At 43.7% G+C, this 19,524-nt stretch overlaps 1 protein-coding gene and 1 long non-coding RNA gene across 4 annotated transcripts in view; both read right to left on the bottom strand.

Annotated features, from left to right (window-relative positions):
- The window catches only part of CAMK1D (calcium/calmodulin dependent protein kinase ID), a 225,211-nt gene extending 209,373 nt beyond the window's left edge, over positions 1–15,838 (bottom strand). Inside the window, exon 1 of one of the 3 annotated variants that reach the window (XM_030479852.1) lies at positions 14,998–15,838. In XM_030479852.1, the coding sequence (XP_030335712.1) occupies positions 14,998–15,089 (92 nt within the window). In that variant the 5' untranslated portion in view covers positions 15,090–15,838. The remainder of the gene's footprint in view (positions 1–14,997) is intronic. The other 2 variants (XM_030479853.1, XM_030479854.1) reach the window with 2 other exon arrangements.
- Positions 15,839–16,382: 544 nt separating this feature from the next.
- LOC115605683 lies at positions 16,383–18,140 on the bottom strand. Its single transcript, XR_003990688.1, has 2 exons — positions 17,042–18,140; positions 16,383–16,582 (listed from the first exon to the last, which is right to left on the bottom strand). It is a non-coding gene; the product is annotated as an uncharacterized LOC115605683 (long non-coding RNA).
- Between the last annotated feature and the right edge of the window lie 1,384 nt (positions 18,141–19,524).

Raw genomic sequence — 19,524 nt, 5'->3', positions numbered from 1 at the left:
GTGCACCCTAACACACATGCACAGCCAGGAAGGTTCTCTGTATTTCAGTTTTCTACTGAATCCTGCCCATATGAAGTACCACAAAGACAACACTGGTTCAAGGACAATCCAGCCCTGCTGGGACACCAGGTATTTCAGACCAGTGACCTACTTCTATTAAAAAACTAAGCCCACTCATCTCCCTGTCTTCAGTGGTATCTGGAGGAGTTCCATTTCCCTGCATGACCCCACTTCTCCTCCCTGTCACCGCCACATGCGTTTGGTGCAGAGAGAGGTAAAGGCTTCATAAGCATCTCAAAATTAGTTTAATGCTGTGTCATTGACATCAAAGGCCAACTCTCACTATTTTTATTGGGAGCAGTTAGGCCACTACAGATAAATCTCAACCAAGATACTCTTTGACACTTGCCTGCACTTGTCATGGCCAGAGAGAAGAGACAGAGAGTGCCAGGAAATGGAATTTCTATTGAGTTTCACAGTTCAGACATGCACATGGCAACTGCAATAAAATCTACCATGAATCCTGATGCCATCTAATAAAAAGGGCAGAGCTGAGAATGGAGAACTTAATCCAACATAACAATGGGCTACACAAAAAGGAGGATTTTTTTCTGGACTGTCAGGAGACAGCACATATTTTCCTAGTTGCATCCTCGGCAGACATCTCATTCAGTGCCTGCCCAGTACTGCTTTTGCCACCAAAAGCTTCATTTCAGAACACACTTGGCTATGTTAAAAGCTGACAAGAAGTCCATCAACCTTACAGATACAGTAAATGATGTTTAAAGATGACTTATCTTGACTGTTTGCTAGACAGAGTTTCATGTCAAAGCTTCAGGCAGATCTAAACTTTACTCCTCACCCCTTCATAATTAAGGGCAGCCAAACATAAACCCAAAGGCTGCTTTTCTCCCAGTCTGGGAGCTCTAATATGTTTGCAGACACACCAAGAATAAAGACAGACCAATATGGACACAGGGCCCGATTTTTGCCTGAAGCATGCCTTTTGGAATAAACTGCATTAATCTAGATATTAAATTACGTAGATATAAGGTCATCCAATGTTCAAACTCTGCTTTCATTTAATTCAGAAAAAAAATCTACATAATACCTTGCTGAAACTCTGTAATTTGTCCTTACAGACCATGATACACACAAGTATTCAGCACGAGCCACAGCAGAAACAGATGCCAGCAGATGGTATTATCCTGAACAAAATCAATTAAGGACATTTACAGTATGTCAAAAGTGCAGCTACAAAAACAAAGTGTAGACCTGTACATCTGTTTCTTAATGAAGGCATGAGTACTTGACAGTTAGCCAGCAAACCACAAGATACAGACTGCAGCAACACCAATAATAGATAAGGAAATACAGTATGTATTCAGATTCTTCAACAGTCACCAAAAATACAAGATGTTGAGCAGAAACTGAGTAACCAGATATTGAAAGTCCATATGTCATGCATAAATGTAGCAAAAATATAAGCATACGAGTTTTCAGTATCACAGATTTTGCAAGGACTGTGATTTGCTCAGAAATTATAGTAATGGGAGTCATATGGCAATGATAAGTTAAGAAACACTATTCTCTTCCATGACATATATTTAAAAGGCTGCTGGAAACCCTGTCACCCTGTCTGAAATAAAAAGAAAAGTGCTCACAATTCCCTAAAAGCTGTTTATGACATCTCTGCTGAGAACCTGGTAACATACAATGTTAAAGTCATAATGAGATACGCAGCCAGGTCCATCAGTGGCATCTTGTATACTATATAAAACACAAACGGAGTGAGGGAATCCCAGTTATTTGTACAGGGAACAAAAACCTTACCTCCTTGAGTTCCCCACGTAGATGAGAGGTGCAAACATTTCATAGGGGGAAAAGAAATTAATCTCTTCTGTGCCACAGCTTTATTACACCATGCTACTTGAGCACATTTGAAGCATGGGGACTCATTTATGGAAGAAAAGTGAATACCTGCTGCTGAAAATGGCATTTGGTGTCCACTGTGATGGTCCTTGTAATTTGCTATCAGCAGTTTGATTCAGATACCCATCACTACAAATAGGGATGGGACCATCCCAGTTACAGTCCACTGCAACATGATGAAAGGTCTAGCATTAAAGTAGATGATTGTATCACCTCCATGTACAATGCTTGTTATTTAGCTCCTGGGGAACTCATACCAAGTTTCTCCCACATTTGCTGCTAAAGAAATAAAATATTCAGGAATATTTACATTAAGTGTTAATAAGGGCTGAGGGCCAGGCTTTGAGGGCCAGGCTTTAAGGACCCTGGAAAAATACAGCCTCAGCACTGAAAAACACACTGTATATCAGAGCAATGCATCATTCGTTTTTACCAAGGTCCAGACGACAGTCTCATTAGACCAGAGATGGATAAATGACAAATGATCTGGTGAATAATGTCACTGCGGGCCATGTAGGACTTCATCCAAGCAGTACCACTGAAAACAGATGACTGGGTAAGGATTGTAAGGATGAAAACCGTAAGGCTTTAAGAATGACATTCGTGGGGAAAAAAGCACTGCATATTTACATTTAATCTGCTTTGTAAATCGATTCTGTCATGTTACCTTGTCAAACCATTGAACAAACGGAGTAATTGCTTAAGCAGCATTGATAGAGATGTGACAGATTATTCAAGCATTGTGATTCTTTGTTCTCATATATCTCATTAAGAAATGATGATTGGTTCCATTTACAGCTCTTAAGTTGAATTCAGCAACTGCTGACACGCGAATTCAACCTGGCATCTACCAGTTTTTTATTGTTCTCAGTCAGAAATCGTTCCTGGTGAAGTGGCTCTTGCAAAACCATTTCAGTTCAGTGGCTGGTGATTTTTTAACAACACAAGATGGTAAAAGGAAAACTGCAACTGACTTCCCTGCTGATTTATAGCATCTGTGGAATGAAAAGAAATAAAACTTCTTGTACTTTGCAATCCTCCCCTTCCCCCACCTCCTTTTTTGAAGGGCTATTTTTAACCTGTATCGTTGCATTAAATAAATTCACAGCACATCCCTGCAAACAACTGGGTTGGTAGAAGATGAGAACTGCCCCACAGGACTTGCTCAGCCCCTTCCTCTTCTGTCCTGGAAATGCAACCTGTTCCTTCACAGCCTTGTAACTTTATATTGATGTTTGAAACCTGAGCGTAAGGAGCATAAAATGCTGCTATTCCAGCATGCTGCTGAGTAGTATAGGCTTTTCTTGACTCCCAAAGGAAAACCTCCAAGCTATGCACATCAAAGGCAGAATTTTACAGTCATTTTCAACTGCTACAAATGACCTAAGAGAAAATCAGAAGAGAAATAGGCCTGGTGTGCTCTTGTATGCTACCCTGACTTCTGGAAGATTTATTCAGAGCACAAAGCCAACATACAAGAAGACCTCTAGGAAGACATTTTACAGGCATCTTCCAAAGGCAAAACTTTTAAGTATTTTTACTACCAATCTTTCTATCTATCTTCCATATTTTGCCTTAGCATCAAGGTACCAGAACACCCAAAGCACTGTCATGTCTCAAGGGGTGTTGCTTAAATAACAGCAGAAAAGGGAATTGATTACGGAAGCTAATGTACACCACCACAATGACATTAGCAAGGTGGGTTTTTAATCAACACAACTTCACAAGCCATAACAGTACAGAAGCAGTTGCCATCGCCCTGCCAGCAGTGGTGCAGACCAGAATTAAATGTGGTCAGTGATGATACTTCAGCCATGCCACCAACAGAGGGGAAATCCCTCACAGGCTATCCAAGACAGACCTCCTAACACCCTGCACAATGTTAGGTAATTCACTCTGCACTTGCTGCGGTCATGGTTGCACCCAAAAAGCTCTAACAGGCTCCATCTGCTCCACACCTTCATTTTCCCACAGGAGGGGTGCTTTATCTAAACAAAGAAAGACTTTAACTGACCCAAAGGAAGATGCTTTGCTGTCTTCCAGCTGTGTTTCCCAGATGTGCACACCTGCAGGATGTGACTACAGCACTGCACAAAACTGATGGGTTTGTGCATATTCAGACAGGAGATGGAAAGCAGTGATTCCATGTAGCAGATGTAACATGAATGCAGAGAAGAGGAAAAGAAAGGACCATCAAGTTCTTATTTGACTGGGTTCACCCCCATTAGCTAACTGAACAGTTCCTGTTCAAATATTAGGCAAAGTGAGCATTTTCCTTCTGAGGTTTGAGTGGACCTATCAGAAGCGTCTCAGAAATGGAGTTAGAGGGCCATGGGAGACCTGGGGCATCACAGAGCCAATAATGCCTCTGAGAGCTTTTCATGGTCTCTGGTCAGAAAATGAGCAAGGTCAAAGACCACCTATTTCACCAGATGTGGAGCACTACCAAAGTCATCCCTGCTAGAGATGACAGGCTGGGGGAAAGCCACTATTCCCCTTCCATCATTGAAAACAACTGACTGGTGAACAAGAGTAGAAACACAGACCCATGCCTATGAATTCTTGCAGCTGTGTATCTCATGAACAAGCAGAGGGACCTCGCCGTCTCTAGAATAAATTAAGCTAAAAGCACCCTATTTAGATGAGTCTGTCTTGGCATTCACCTGTAGCTGAATCCCATTGCTCTGCTTTGCCCCAGACCTCTCCCCTTGGCTTTACCCCAGTGCAGCTCCATTCACCTGCAGAACGAGCATGCTCTCAGCTTTAGTACTCATTATGTTCTCTTTGAGCAGTGCCAGAAGGGCACACGTTTGCTTTCTGGACACAAATCATCTCAGTTGTGACTCAGGAATCCTAGAATCACTTCATTTTCTTCCCATGAAAAATATAAGATTCATCAGAGAAGCTCATTCAATGCAGTTGCCTATGAAGAACATTCTTTTTCAGGCTCTCTCAAGAGCATAAGATTTACATTCATGACATGAATTACGTAGCTACAGCCAGGAAAATTTATCAGTAAAATTACTCCAGATACACCTCAAAGCATCCAAAAGCAGAAGCTTCCCTGCAGCCTGCAGTACCTGTATGTCCCGTATGTATGTGCTTTTGGGAACTCTGTGGTTTTTTGGCTTATTTCTTGGTACATTCTCCCCCAACATCTGAATATATAGCCTCCTGTCTCCTAAAAAGCATAAGCCATAAGTCAAATCTCTGACATGAGCCATTTCCCTTTTTTCCTAAGTTATTCCTCTTGTGTCTCAGTGCTTGGGTCATCCATCCAACAGAAATCACACCATTATTCTGCTCCATAAATGTTTTTATCTAAGCACCTTGTCATGGTTCATCAAGCAACTTGGCTATCAAGCCACATGTTGTTTGACTCCCTCTTTGCCCCTAAAGAAAGGCACACAAGTGCAGCAGTCCTCTAGTTGGGTTTTTTGTATTGCTTTGTGGGCTTTTTTAATGTTTGGGAGCATCTTCTGTTGGGAAGGAGAGTTTGTTTGCTTTGCAATATTCAGGTTGCTATGTAATTATGCTAGAGAAGGTATCTCAAAACACCACGGCCTGGACTCAGAGAAGAAGGTGGTGTTTTTATGATGAGCAGCAGCAGCCCACGGAGAAACTCAACAGTGTCAGATTTTCCCCTCAAAAACCATTGCGTCTCTTGTACAAATAAATTACACCCCTACAGCAAGAAATCCCATTGTTGCAGAGACATGAGGCTGACGATGATCCCAGAGCTTTAGATAGTCTTTACGATACCTCAGGCCCAGCCACAAAGTGTCCTGAAGTAAAAGACAAAGCCTTTGAATTTGTTCACGTACTTTGCAAGAAAATAGGGTAGGGAGCATGAAATAAGTTTAATATGTTCACAGGATCTTCTGCTGTTGACAGCACACACCAAGCACTCTGCTGTGCCTGAAATCTCCCAAATGCGGCAGGCTTCATGGCTGGGCACACTGCAGTGATTTACTTATGCTGAGAGGCAAGAGAAGTGGGAGGAAATTTCCAAGCCAACTCAACCTAACAGTGAAGGATTATCCAGGGATGCTCTGGCAGTCTCTCTTAACTACGGATGAATTTGATTAGCAACCTGTGCCTTCCCCAGAGGAGTTTTCCACGTGGCTGCAAATCTTCTAAGTGCTCTTCTTCCCCCCTCCCTTAGCTCCGTTCTATGTTGTTTGTGTTTTTCTATGTCATTTCAGTTTTTCCACTGTTTTTCATCCAACAGTTTACTTCATTTCAGCCCTTTCCCATAACAGGGTGGGTGACGGGGTCACACCTAATGAGTTTGGTTGGAAAGCTGAAGCCCGGCTGAAACCAGGTCCCTTGAATTATTTAAACCAGGCTTGGAGGATGGGATCCCACTGGGAGAAATCCTACATCCCCCCAAGAACCACCTGGTCTGCTCTAGCTCTTTACAGCTCTGGAAGACCTCAATTACTCCAAGCACCTAAGAAACAACACAGTAATAAAGCGCCCGTGCTGTTCCCAACTGCATACAGACAGCCCTTTGCATCTTCAAACCTTAACTAGTGAAAACTAATTATATGTGATGACCATGGGTGAATAACATATAAATACATACTTTTTGAAGACAGTGGTGCTGACACAGTGCCTGCTATTAAAAGCAGGAGGACAATCCACTGCATAAGGCTGGAGCACTGCATTCAGGCTCAGTTCTGGGTTTACAAGTGACACACTTTCTTGTCTTTAACAAAACTGTTAGCATTTTTGTCTCACTTATTTAGAGTATAAGTTCTTCTGGGTACAAACAGCCTTTTACTCTGGTGTTTGTAATATTCCTAGCTCAACAGTGCCTGATCTCATTTGAGGCTAATAAAAGGCACAGTAATAAAAGCCCCAAATATTTTAGACCCTTCATATTTCACTTGCTAGTGTCCAACCCTCAAATACACACCAGCTTTTCAGCCTTTGCAAATCTTTACATTTAGGCATGAGCAGCTATGCTGTTTTATTCTGTACTACCCTCTATTGTACAAGTAATACTAGCCCACCCATTGTACAAGTAATGTAGCTGATGGGAGAAGGGCGGCCACATTTCTCAAGTGCACTTACCATCAGGTCAGCAGGCAGGTTTTAAACACACTGCTCAGGTAGAGCATGCCAACATCACAGAATGACTCTGCAGCACAGCGTGGTACTTGTGACATCTGAGGAACCCTTCCTTTGGAGCTCCTAGAAGACCTGCAAAGCTTCACACCCCACCACTGATTAACAAGGATGTACTACTACTCTCCTTCCTCTCCAAACTGCCACACTAACCCTCACCAAAATAAACACAGAGGTTAAAGGCTCCCAGACCTCGGACTTTGCGTGGCTCCTGACATCGCTTCACTCCCATCAGCCACAAATGAAACTTCTATGTCCTCTGTACTCTGACCACTGAGTATCAGATGTAATTCCCAAATTTTGGGTGCTCAGGCTTGAAAGAACATACCTTCAAATACTCAACCTAAATTAGGGAGATGGTTGAGAGCAGGACAACAAGAAGAACCCACAGTGAGCAGAAAAAGTTCAAACGCAAAGGGTCTAGGAGAGAGATGCCACGGTGCTGCACCCTACTGCTGCTGATGGTAAATGATTGTGTTAATTTGCATTATTAAAAGCACCTCACTTTCATTCCTCCTGGAAACTGTAAGTAGACCAAAACTGTTTAGTTTATCTCCAGTGGGAATATAAGAAAATCAAAATCAATCCTCAGTAGATCTAAGCCAGCATGTTTTCTCTCACGCACTTCTTCCCCTTTCAACTCTTGAAAAAGGTATTTTAAGAACTATCTTCATGGCTACATAGTCCACTTGTCCAAAAATGTTGATATTTTAAATGTGACGTATGACATTGCCCAGGAAGAGAGCAAGCAAAATCAGTGATCTATTGTTACAGAGGATCTCCAGCCCTGTGCTCAGCTGTTCTACACACAGATCAGATCCAAAACAGAGCTTCCCAGTAGCTTTCTCTTATCACATCCAATGTTAAAAAAAAAAAAAACAAATTAAAAAAGGCTTTTTACTCAGCCAAAAATTTCTGCCACAGAGTATTATTTTAATTGAACCTCATACAATCTGTTTGGTGAGTAATTCTGGCATAAAACTCAATATACAGATTTCAACATGAAAACATCAGCAAAAGGCCTTGAAAAGTTTATTAACAAACTGCTATTTATAGTTTTCTTTTTAAAATATGATTGACACAACATTCAGAGGAAAATTACAGGAACCGCCAAGTCAGACAACAAAAAAAATCAGTGGTTAGATTTGATAGAAAGGTTTTAAGGAATAGTTTGATTTCTAGAAAAGAAAAATATCCTCATTCCTAAGCTATTTGTCACTCAGGAGCAGCCCAATCACACACATATGTTTGCAAATTATTGTTATTATTGTTAATTATTATTCACAGAGAAGTGCTGACAAGCAAGGTGGTTTGAATTCCAATGAAAATGATAGATCGCTGCCCCAAGGAACTTTTAATCTCTCTTTTCACTCATTACCTGTTTACTAACAGTACCCGTTTAGTTCCAACTTGTTTTCATGCTATCTAAAATGACTAGAAAATTAGGTCCTATTAAGTAATCATGAATATAAACTGTGACTCACAGGTTAAGTGAATACCATTACTGGCAATAAATTCAGAATCCTATTATAAATGTTTGCTGTTGTCAAGCGAACCAAAACAATACAACTTTATTCAATATTAATTGCCTCCTTGGATGCTTGAAAGGATTAAATAACTCCAACTAATATTCTGCACATAGTCAGGAGAATTGTGCGTGGATGGCAACAGAAATAATTGAGGTCAATCACCAAGGTAGAGAGAAAAAGAGACAAAAAGGAAGGAAAAAATACAGAAAGAGATATTTCAGCTCCTATGTGAAAGCAGATGGAGGGTGAAGGAAGCAGACAGGCTGTTCCAGATGGCGGGAGCGGCGGCAAAGAAGGCTCTCACACCCACTGTGTTGTGGCTGTGATGGGAAGAATAGACTTTTGGTTAAAGGATTACTATAGGACTCCAAAGAGGTGGGTTCAACTCCATCCACCAGGTATTCAGACCCCTTTGGGTTTGGCTTGTTGTGAGCTTTAGGGTGTCAGCTACCTCTGCAGCTGACAAAAAATATCAGTACTATTATGCATGCTTTGCCCTCAGCTCACATCTACACAAAGAGCAGTGTGGACTCAGCACTGGTTATACTGAGGTCCTGAGTAGCAATACTGAGTTTTGGCCTAGACAAGGATCACATTTTTCTAAGCCCTGTGCAAAAATTAGGGGGAAAAAAGCCCAAATTCCCTATTCCAATCCCACCCAAAATCTTACTGTCACCTTGCCGGTCAAGTACACTTCTTGTTGCACAGGCATGCAGGTAAGCAGGTATCCTCCAGCTGCAGGGAGCTCAGACAGTACAAAGATGTGCTTGAAAGAGAACAGCCATAGAAAAAAGAGATAAAGCAAGGCAAAAGTAGGGCATCAAAACTAGTAGAAAATAAGGCTCATGGTGGAAGCGTGAGCTCATATGTGAGCTGGCAACACAGCAAACTGGGTGTCTCCAAAATTATGTGTTTACCTGAAAGCCTTTGATTGTTGAGTATTTTGCAATCTTACTTTCAGACAATGAAAGAAACCTGACCTTTATGCTACACTGTTGCCCCAAATGAGCACTGTCCAAAACGCACACATAAGCCACACTTGGACAGCTGTCAAAAATCCCTCCTCACCAATGGCTGCAGATTTTTTCCCAATCCTCTCCATCAGCCTTTAAATCCATTGGCCATCTTGCTTTTCTTTCTTTCCCATTTCAATTCCAGCTGAACAGCTCAAACCTGTTATTTTCTGTAACTGTTCAAGGAAGACCAGCAATCTACGTTACAAGATACTACAATTCACATTGCAGATAGTAGAGACTCATTATTTTTAAGCCTCCAAGAAGACACTGAATAGTAAACTATGCCACATTATAGCAAACAGGATTACTTAGTTTAAAACAAAAGTGTCACCTGAAAGGAGCCCTAACAGGAATTTTCTCCGTGCCCTATATAAAGTGCACAAACTAAAACATCTGAGTTGTTTCACAGTGTTAAGTTAAACATTAACAACCGGACCTAACAGCTTTCCCTCCTCCTCCCACAGATGCTAGAGAGGTGCTGCAGGTACTATGTACTTCTTAGCACGAATTATCTCTAACCCCACATGGTTTTGATGGTAAGATTCCCCGAGTTACAGACCTGAAGGTCAGAAATTACCATGAAACATCTCCCTCTATAAACGTGAACAAGAGGTTCTTTCCTGGTGACTCCTGCATGAATCCCAAAAGCTTTCAGATGGCAAAAGGATTTCTCCCAGCAAATCATCCCAGAGGAGATGGGAACCATTTGCCTTCATAGTTTGCCCCACTGGTTCATCAACCTTCCCTCTGAAAATAGGTGCTTTAACTGTAACATGTGCCCTGTGGGACACTGTATTTTCTCCCCTGAGGATATTTTTAATATGATGTGTTTCTTCAATGTAACTAAAAAAAAAAGAAAAAAGAAAAATATTGAACTGAGGAAAGGATGAAACAGTCTAACAGAGCCACTGCTGCCACACTGGGGTGTTGTAAAACAGAGGCAGAAATTGCTGGAACTGTCAGCAGAAACGCAAAAATCAGACAGACTCTTCGATCTTCACAGGGGGTGAGGAGCCAGAGGAAGCACAGATATCAACATGTTTCTTTACATCTTGAGAATTTCCAAAATCAGAAGGGAAAAACAATCGAGTAATTTGCATAATGCCTCAAGTTAAACAGCTAAACAGTGATGTTTCATTGTGTTTAATCCAACACAAGTGCTTTTGACACCCAGTTGATGAGAAGGGACTTGACCAGAAACATACAGATCTTAAGCCCCCTGGTACCTCCCAGCACCTCCTCTCTACACAGCAACTCAATGCATAGGGCACCTCCAGCAGGACCTGTCCTACCACCAGTGTCTTCTAGATGGTGGAAGTCCAGGCTGATTGCCTCGCCTGAGGTAGGTCATCTCCATTAGCCTTGTCCCCATGAAGGTCTGAGCAACCAAGAACAGATGAGAGCATGAGGTGGACCGCCTCATGAATGCCTGAGTGTTACTGTGAGACTGCACGCAGGGAAAGATACCATGAAGGATGTGAGAGGAAAAAAACACAGGAGACAGTACGTAAGAGTTTGTGACAATGTGTATGTGAGAAAAAAAAGAGATATGAGAGCAGTTCATGGAGTTACTTCATTTCACAGCATGAACGAGCACGTATGGGTGTGTAGAAGAGTCATGAACAGCACCAAGAACACGTCAAATCATGTAAGAGTATGGAGGAGACACAGGACACAAATGAACCAATCATTACAGTAGAGCTCCTGAGAAGAACAGAACCACCTGTAAGATGGTGGATGACATGGTGTATCTTATTACTTCTTGGAATGTCAAAATTTGAGTTTTAAAATACCTTAGACAAAATACCATTTAAATAAGGAGAAAACAAACATGTATTTCAGTGGTCACTCCTCTTAGCAGATTCCTGCTATTGTGGAAGTTCACATCTCACAGGGGCTGGGGCAGAAATCCCCCTCTCCAGGCAGGCCTGCAAACTGAGTAGAGCTACAACAGGTGAGTTTGTGGATATATAAAAAGATAAACAGTTAGACAAATCCTAATCTTTCCTCAAGCCCACCTGGCTCAACTTGGAAGGGACTCTAAACTGCATCAGCTGAGGATCTGGCCCACTGCTATGATTTCATTTTATCCTTGATTTACTTTGTGAATTTCCTCTTAGCTTCTTTTTCAGGATCTGTAATTTCATTTTCAATGGCTCAGTAGTGAACAGGTCCAATTTCAAGAAGAGAGACCTACTGAACCTGCACGTGTAGAGTTCATCACCATGCTACTGCAGTCCTGCATGGACCGGCACCACCTAACTGAAGCAGCTCAAGAATGGATCATTCTATATATTTTATACATAATAATATGCAAAATATTTTTAATATATTTTCTTGATTAATATTACCAAAATATTTTGTTGACACTCTGGTATCCAAGAGATTACAGCCACAAACTACGATTGCACATGCTAAGAAACTGTGTAAATGAAGAACAGGGTAAATAAAGGTCTGGGTACCATCTGAGCCAGCCACTGCATTGCTGATAAAGGCTTTAGGAAAACACTATTGCCCAAGAGCATTGAGCAGAGCAAACAACACAGACCTCAGTCACCAAAGGAAACAATTCTTTGAGTGGAAAAGGCTGTTTTCTTACACATGGAGGTGACATCCAATTCAAGATGCCTATTTCAGTATCAATGTGGCTGGACATGATTTACAGGCACCTGTAAATAATTAATTCCAGCTCTGGAAGAGAGAGCTGGGTATTCATTAGAGGTTCCTTGAAGCCCAAATGATATAATGATTAACTAAGTTAGGATCTTTTTAATAATTCCAGCAATTTCAACTCTCCCATGTTAAAAATCTGCTGAAAAGCTTTTATTCAGATTAAAGACTCCTCTCAGAGAACAAATTAATAGAATATACACATAGAATTAACATTCACAAATCAATGCATTTGAAATAGAATATGTTTTTAAAGTTTCTCTTTCACTTTCTTCCCTGATTTGGGGGTTTAATGCTTTTCTTTCTTCTAACCAATTTCACCTGAGGCAGTTAAAACTACTGCATGAAGAAGGGCTGCTTTTCTGTTAGAAGTGCATTTAGCACTTTGGCATGCTGAAATGGAAGGTGGCAGAGAAATGCAAAATACAGCTACTACACTAATCCAGTACATCTCATCTGACACACCAAGGTTTTCACTCCAACCCGTCCCTGCTAGACAAAAATCTATTAGAGGGTGAGATCAGCCGATGGCTGTCCAACACGGTTCAGCATTACAGCCCATGAGGAATCAAAGCCGATTTTATCCCTTCTCCTAAATAATGCCAGAGGAAAACATTTTGATCCAGGTGCTTTGAAGGTATTTAGACTTTTGCTTAGCTCCTATTTTAGTACTTTACTGTAAATAACTCCAAATGTGTCCCATCTCCTGCACTCCGTACATCTGCTGCTCGAGTCAGCGAACAGACCTTCACTGCCTTCAGTGGGAATGGAACAAGTACTTTAATGATTTGCACAGTGATGGCCTAAATTTTTCAGCAGTTTCACACCCTGGTAAGTCACACCAGAGCTTGTAGGAACTGCAGGTGCTACGCTGGTGGGTGGCCAAGGACAGAACCAAAACTCAGATTCAAATCTGCTAATTATCAGCCTGCTCTCTGAAACTAAGGAATGCACAACCGATGTGCGGGCTGATAAATGCACATACATTCATAATTAATACGGCTGTGTCTGGAAGAGAAAACAGCTCTGTTTTCTGTACACAGGCCCAGGTTTGTGATCCAGTTAGTTTAATTTCCTAAAACTTTCTAGATTGACTAAGTCAAGTTTAAAAACTTCACAGGTTCTGCTCTAAGGACTTACTCACCCAATGGTGAGGCTAAGACAATGGTTAATAGTTTGAGACACTAATTGGCCATATTTAATGAATTTAATTTGTAACAGCCATGCTAATATGCATAGCTATTAACTCTGACCAGCTTTACCTTCCTTGGGACCTACACCTGCTCCTATAAACTTCAGTGGAATACAGATCGAGGCCACAACATTAATTCTTTCTGGACCTCTTCGGTGGCACAAATTAACCCTTGCAAATGGCTTCATACACAATAACAAGGAAGTTGGTAGAGTTGAATAATAGAAACCACAGCAAACTGTCCTGCTGCTCTAACAAATCTCATCACATTAAGACTTTCCTCCCCAACAGTCCTCTCAGGAAGGGAATTGCATGCCTAAGGTGACAAGCAGGGACACATCTCTCCTGGCATGGAATTCTGACAGCAAAAATTTGATGAAGGCGATGAGAACACACCGTAACACTCAGTTCTTATGCTGCACTCTTCTTCTCCAAAGACCTGGGCAGATGTGAATTTGATTTGCTAAGTCAGTGTTTTTCTGAGGGCTACACGATGTGTCATCACAACAGAGTTGCGTGACCCACCTCCATATTAAACAACCAGCCTGATTCTTACTCATAGCCTGTTCATAGGAAATCAGCGAGCCCATGAACCAGAAATACTCTGTTTATAGGGAGCCCTCCCTTGGAAGCAGAAAGAAACTAAAATATTACAGTCAAAACTTGTTCAACTGTATTTTGGAAGTGGCACGCAGAGTATGAAAAGCACTACTCGGGATTAACAATGCATCGGTTTGAGACGTGCTTCAAGTTGCAATTAAAGCAGGAGGGACACAGCAACGAGGAGGCCGCCCAATACAGCTGAACTTTAATTACAACATAGATATGTACAGCAGCCCATATGCTGACTTCCTCCAGCGCTCCCGGCTCTCTACCTCTACAATATCCTATAAGGGAAAATTTGTTTTAACAAAAATAAAACTCTCTGCTCAGCCAAAAAAGCACCAGCCAGCACCCCGCTCCCTTGCACCATCTGCGTGTGTTTATTCTCAGCCTCCTGACAAAAAAACCCCACAACTCTAACGTTTTACTAATCTTTATGCTCCGTCACTATAAATAACAGAAATAAACCCCAACAACCGTTAAGACATCCAATCCACTCTGATTATTTCTGCTCGTCCGTCCACGAATAGATGCAGCCATCGGCTTTGGGGGAGAGCGTGCAAGTCAGACCGCATTTATTTACAATTGCACTACCAAGAAAAAGCTTTTCATCATCTCCTCACCCGGTTAATATTTTAAAACACTTTTTTTCCCCTCTTTTTTTCTCTGTTTTGGGAGGTGAGGAGGGGTGTTAGCCCACTGTGTATATATTTTTGTCTCTGTTTCCAGATCGCCCCGACTTCTTGCTCGGATGGATGAGCAGTGCACGGAGCAGCACCAATGCGTGCACACGGGAAAATACAGACACACAGACAGACAGAGACAGACAGACACACGGACACGCACCCACCCGCAGGGCACCGCGCGCATCCCCGCGGGGAAGGGATCTCCTCCCCCCCCGCAGCCGCTCCCCGCCACTTACGTCCCCAGCGTCTCCTTGAACTCGAAGATCTTCTTGATGTCCTCCGCTTGCTTCTTCCAGGAGCCGCCACCGTCCCCGTTCTCCCGGGCCATGGCCACGGAGCGCAGCCCCGCGCAGCCCCGCGGATGCCGGCGCGGGCGGCACCGAGCCGTGCGCGGCTTTTGCTTTCTCTTCTGCCGCGGTAGCAGCGACTGCTGCTGCTGCTGCTCTTTCTTCTTCTTCTTCTTCTTCCTCCTTCTTCTCCCCTTCCTCCTCCTCCTCACACTTCCTGCCTGCCGCCGCTTTTATTTCCTCCGCGCTCCGGCGGGCTCTGCGAGTGCCACTTTTCCTGGGCTATTTCCTACCAACTTTCTCTGTCCCCCCCCTCCTCTATCCCCCCTTTCCCCTCCTCCGCGCCGCCCCGCGGAGTCACTCGCGGGGTTCCCCCGTCCCTCCCTCTTTCCGCACCCTGCGCAGCAGCTGCGCGCAGCCTGTCTCGGGGTCACTTTGGTCCCTGATAGACCCACCCCGCGAAAAAGTCCCTTTTTGGGGGGTTTTCTTTCTTTTTTGGGGGGAGGGAGGTCACTGTTTCTCTTCCCCACCCCCCGTGCGGGGCCCCGGGGGATGCTCAGCCTGCCGGGCGCGGAGCGGTGCTGAGCGGCGCGGAGCGGCCCCGCCGGTACCGCGGGCGCAGCGGCTGTGCGCGGTTGTTATGGCAATGGGAGGAGGAGGAGGAGAAGAAGAAGAAGGAAGAGGAGGAGGAGGAAGAAGAAGGAGGAGGCAGCCCCGCCGCTGCTCTGCTGCCTGGCGCTGCCCCTCCTGACTGAATGACTGAAGATAATTCGCATTGCACCAAAACCGCGCACGTCAAACGGGAGGGGAGGGAAAGCGAAGAGGGAAAAAAAAAAAAGGGAAAGCAGGGAAAAAAAAAAATTAAAAAGCCACACCACAAGCGGCCGCGCTGCCTGGATGGGCGCTGCGCGGCGCTGCGCGGCACTGCGCAGGGATGCGCCGGGATGCGCGGAGGTGATGGTGCCAGCCTGCCTCGTACACACGCACTCCTGGGATGCAAAAACTCGCCCCTTCTCAAGGACCACCCTTACCCAGCACCCTCAGAGAAGCAAGGGGCACCCAAACACCAGGGTCACCCTCTTGAGCAGCACCAAGCCCAGAGGCAGGTGGATGGGCACTGTGTAGCCTCGGCAAGAGGCCTGGACCCTCGCGCCGTGTCCTGAGCTGGGCACAACACCGGCCTGGCACACACACACGAGTGTGGCACCGCTGAGATTATTGCTAAAAACAGCTTTTTCTCAGCGACACTGAGACCTCTAGTGTTGTCACATCGGGCATCAGCTGAGCTCTGATGAGGGGTGACGGGCAGGATTCATCAGAAACATCAGAGGAAATTATAGCTTAGGCTAACTGCGATACATTTATAGTTTATAAATGCATAGTCGTCAGTTTCCGAATACGTAAGGGCACTAAAAAAGTGCGGTTCTTTTGGGACACCCAAGTTAGGTGAGTAAAACAGAGGCCTTGCTGCTGGCAGGTGCAGACACTCCTGTGCCTCGGGGGCAGCTCCAGACCTGACCATCACATTAGGTACCTGGAAATAAATCCTAATCCAAGCAGCTAAATAACATTTACTTAATGTTATTATATAAATAAAACCAGATGTGATTGTATGCACACGCCTGTTTAACATGCATGGTGTCCTTTAGCAGATCCCTTAAAATTCTACTCTCAAAGCTGATCTTCCAGATTTCTCATAATTTATGAGAACAATTTACAAGCTATCAGCCTGTGAGGCTTTCCCTGGGTCTGGGCTGAGCTGTACCTCCCAGCTCAAAGGGGATGTGACAGAGGTGGGAGTTTGGACGTGCACGAAGGTGTAAACTTGAAGAACAGGCTGGGGTGTCTGGGCAATGCTACCCTCTGCTGGGCAGAGCCTCTCGGCTTTGTGTGTACCAGATCCCGCAGTTTAGCACTGCACCCCTCTATTTTGATGCTTTGTGGCTGTGCAGCCACATGGGCAGAGCAAAAAGCTTGGGATTTCTGTGTTTACCTGCTGTCACAATGTGCATTTTGAACAGCTTTCCTTCTGCTCCTGATTTATTCCCATCATCTCACTACTCTCAGCATTTTCTTTGTTGCGGCATCCTTATGACTTGCTCCGTGGTAGTGTCACCAGGAGTCCCCAAGCAGGCTCTCCGTGCCACTGCGTATACCTGCGAAATGAAAGCCATGACTGAGCTAAATAGATGCTGTTGACCACCAAACCCAAGTTTCCCTTCAACCCACACCCCCGTGATATTTTCTCTCTTTTTCACAGGTTAACCACTTGGTATCAGAAATGCCATGCTGTGATTTGGGTTTACTGAATGGGGCTAACCTGCTGGCTTCTGGAGAAGATTGAGAGAGTTTGAGGCCAGAAAGGGCAAGTGTGATTGTCTGCCATGACCTCCAGAGTTACAGAGGCCAAAGAGCTTCATCATCCAGAAGATGAGCACCATAACTTATCTTGGAGCTATGGCATACCAAAACCATCCACCACTATTATTTATGAAGTCATGTTGGTCCCTACAGCATCAAGCTAAAACCTCACTGCACAGACAGCATCACCCACTTTTCCATTCCCACTTTCAACAGGCAAAAGATTTACTTACAATTGCTCAAAACCTTGACAATGCTGCAATTTCTCAGCATCAAAATTGCACAAGGTAAAGGTACATGTCAGCCTGTAAATCTAAGTTTTCTTTTCCTTATCTAACTTGCACCTTTAGCACCACATGAATATGCCTTTTTTTGTGGTAAAATAACTCATGTGAAGTAACTGGTAATGTAGAAATCTCTGGAGCCATTACAGTTTTAATGAGAAGTATACGAGATGCTCCTATTAGGCAGGGACCATTGGCACAATAGACCGCAACAGCCCCTTCAGTGTCATTACAGTCTGTTATGTCAGGCTGAATTTAGGGAGTCTGTAATCTTGCTTGACTGACAAGCACCTGCAGAGCTATTGTAGCTATTTGAAGAACAAGTGTTTTTTAAAAACGAAAATCCTACATGAAAAGTTCTCTCTTTGCTGCGTATAGCAGAGCCTGCCGCACCTATGGGGCTCTGTATAGCTGCTTTCAATGTTTGATTACATATAACTAGACTACAAGAACGTTAATAGAGTGGTAAAATGAAGCACACACAAATGCCAGAATTAAGACTGGCAATAAAACATCAATTTGGACCCTTTCTGTAGCAGCACAGTGGCAATCTCTCATTACCTGGACATGCTCTGCAGCTCTGCCAAGGGTTAGATCAGAAAATTGCTAATGAGCAGACATGGTTGACGTGCTTTTGAAGTGGCTACACATGCTGTACATGCACCAAATCACTCCATGCAACAAAACCCCAAACGCTTACATTGGAGATGTACAGGTTCCAACTTTTTTATAAAGCCTCCTATGGAAATACTGGAAATTTAGAGGAGAAATTAAAAATCAACTTCTATAGGAGATGGTTTATTTCAGAGTAAAGTGATAGGATTTTTGGAGTAATATTTAAAACTAGATCTTCACCACTTCGGTCCTTTCAGATGATGTTGGGGTTGCTCACATATGGTACAGCTGCTCTTGGCCACAATCACTGCTGGCCCTTGACATGGGCACTGTGGAAACTACATTACAATGAGCATAAATAAAGGAGTCATGTCTGTTTTCCAAGCTCTTTCACTTGCGAGCTGGTTTTCTTCTGGTTAAATACTGTAATATTGGATCTCTTTCCCATGGTTGTTTCTGAGTCATACAATATAATCTTCCTTTTCAATTACAAATCAGCACTATTGATGCTTTTCTGCAAGACTGTCAGAAGCGTGCCTGTTGCTCAGATGCCCAGGTCCAAGCTCAACAGATAAGCACCCACATGTCCATGTCCGTGCTTGGGGTTAAAACCCCACGTGCAAGCTGTACTTTGCAAGGCAGAGACCTTCGGCATCAGAGCTGGAACAGCTTCAATGCAAAGCAAACAACACTGAAGCACACAGCTGTCCTCTGCTGCCTTTATGACCGTGTAGCAACCTCAGATAGTGGCAACGCTATAAATTGGGGCCAACTCTAGCGAGAAGGTGGATTGTTGGTTTCACACACATAGGTATGTACACACGCTAACTCCAGTGCAGCAGGAACAAGGTTATTTGGTGCTGGTCTGCTCTCATGGATGCTGATAGCAACACTCATGAGTGAGCATAGACCTTGGCAAGAAATTCAAAGCAAAATGACATCTTGGATGCTTCATAGCCTCTAGGACAAGCCCAACATGAAATAAAAACCTGGGGCAAGGCATCTTGATAGGACAAGAGGAAACGGCCTCAGGCTGCACCAGGGGAGGTTTAGACTGGATATTAGGAAATGTCTTCACTGCAGGGGTGCTCAGTCATTGGAAGAGGCTGCCCAGGGCAGTGGTGGAGTCACCATCCCTGCAAGTGTTCAACAACCATGTAGATGAGGCCCTCTGTGACATGGGTTAGTGGTGGCCTTGGCAGTGCTGGGGTAAAGG

Source organism: Strigops habroptila, chromosome 3 (genome assembly GCF_004027225.2).
Source record: "Strigops habroptila isolate Jane chromosome 3, bStrHab1.2.pri, whole genome shotgun sequence".
NCBI lineage: Eukaryota > Metazoa > Chordata > Aves > Psittaciformes > Psittacidae > Strigops > Strigops habroptila.
This window is presented reverse-complemented; position numbering and strand designations above follow the sequence as displayed.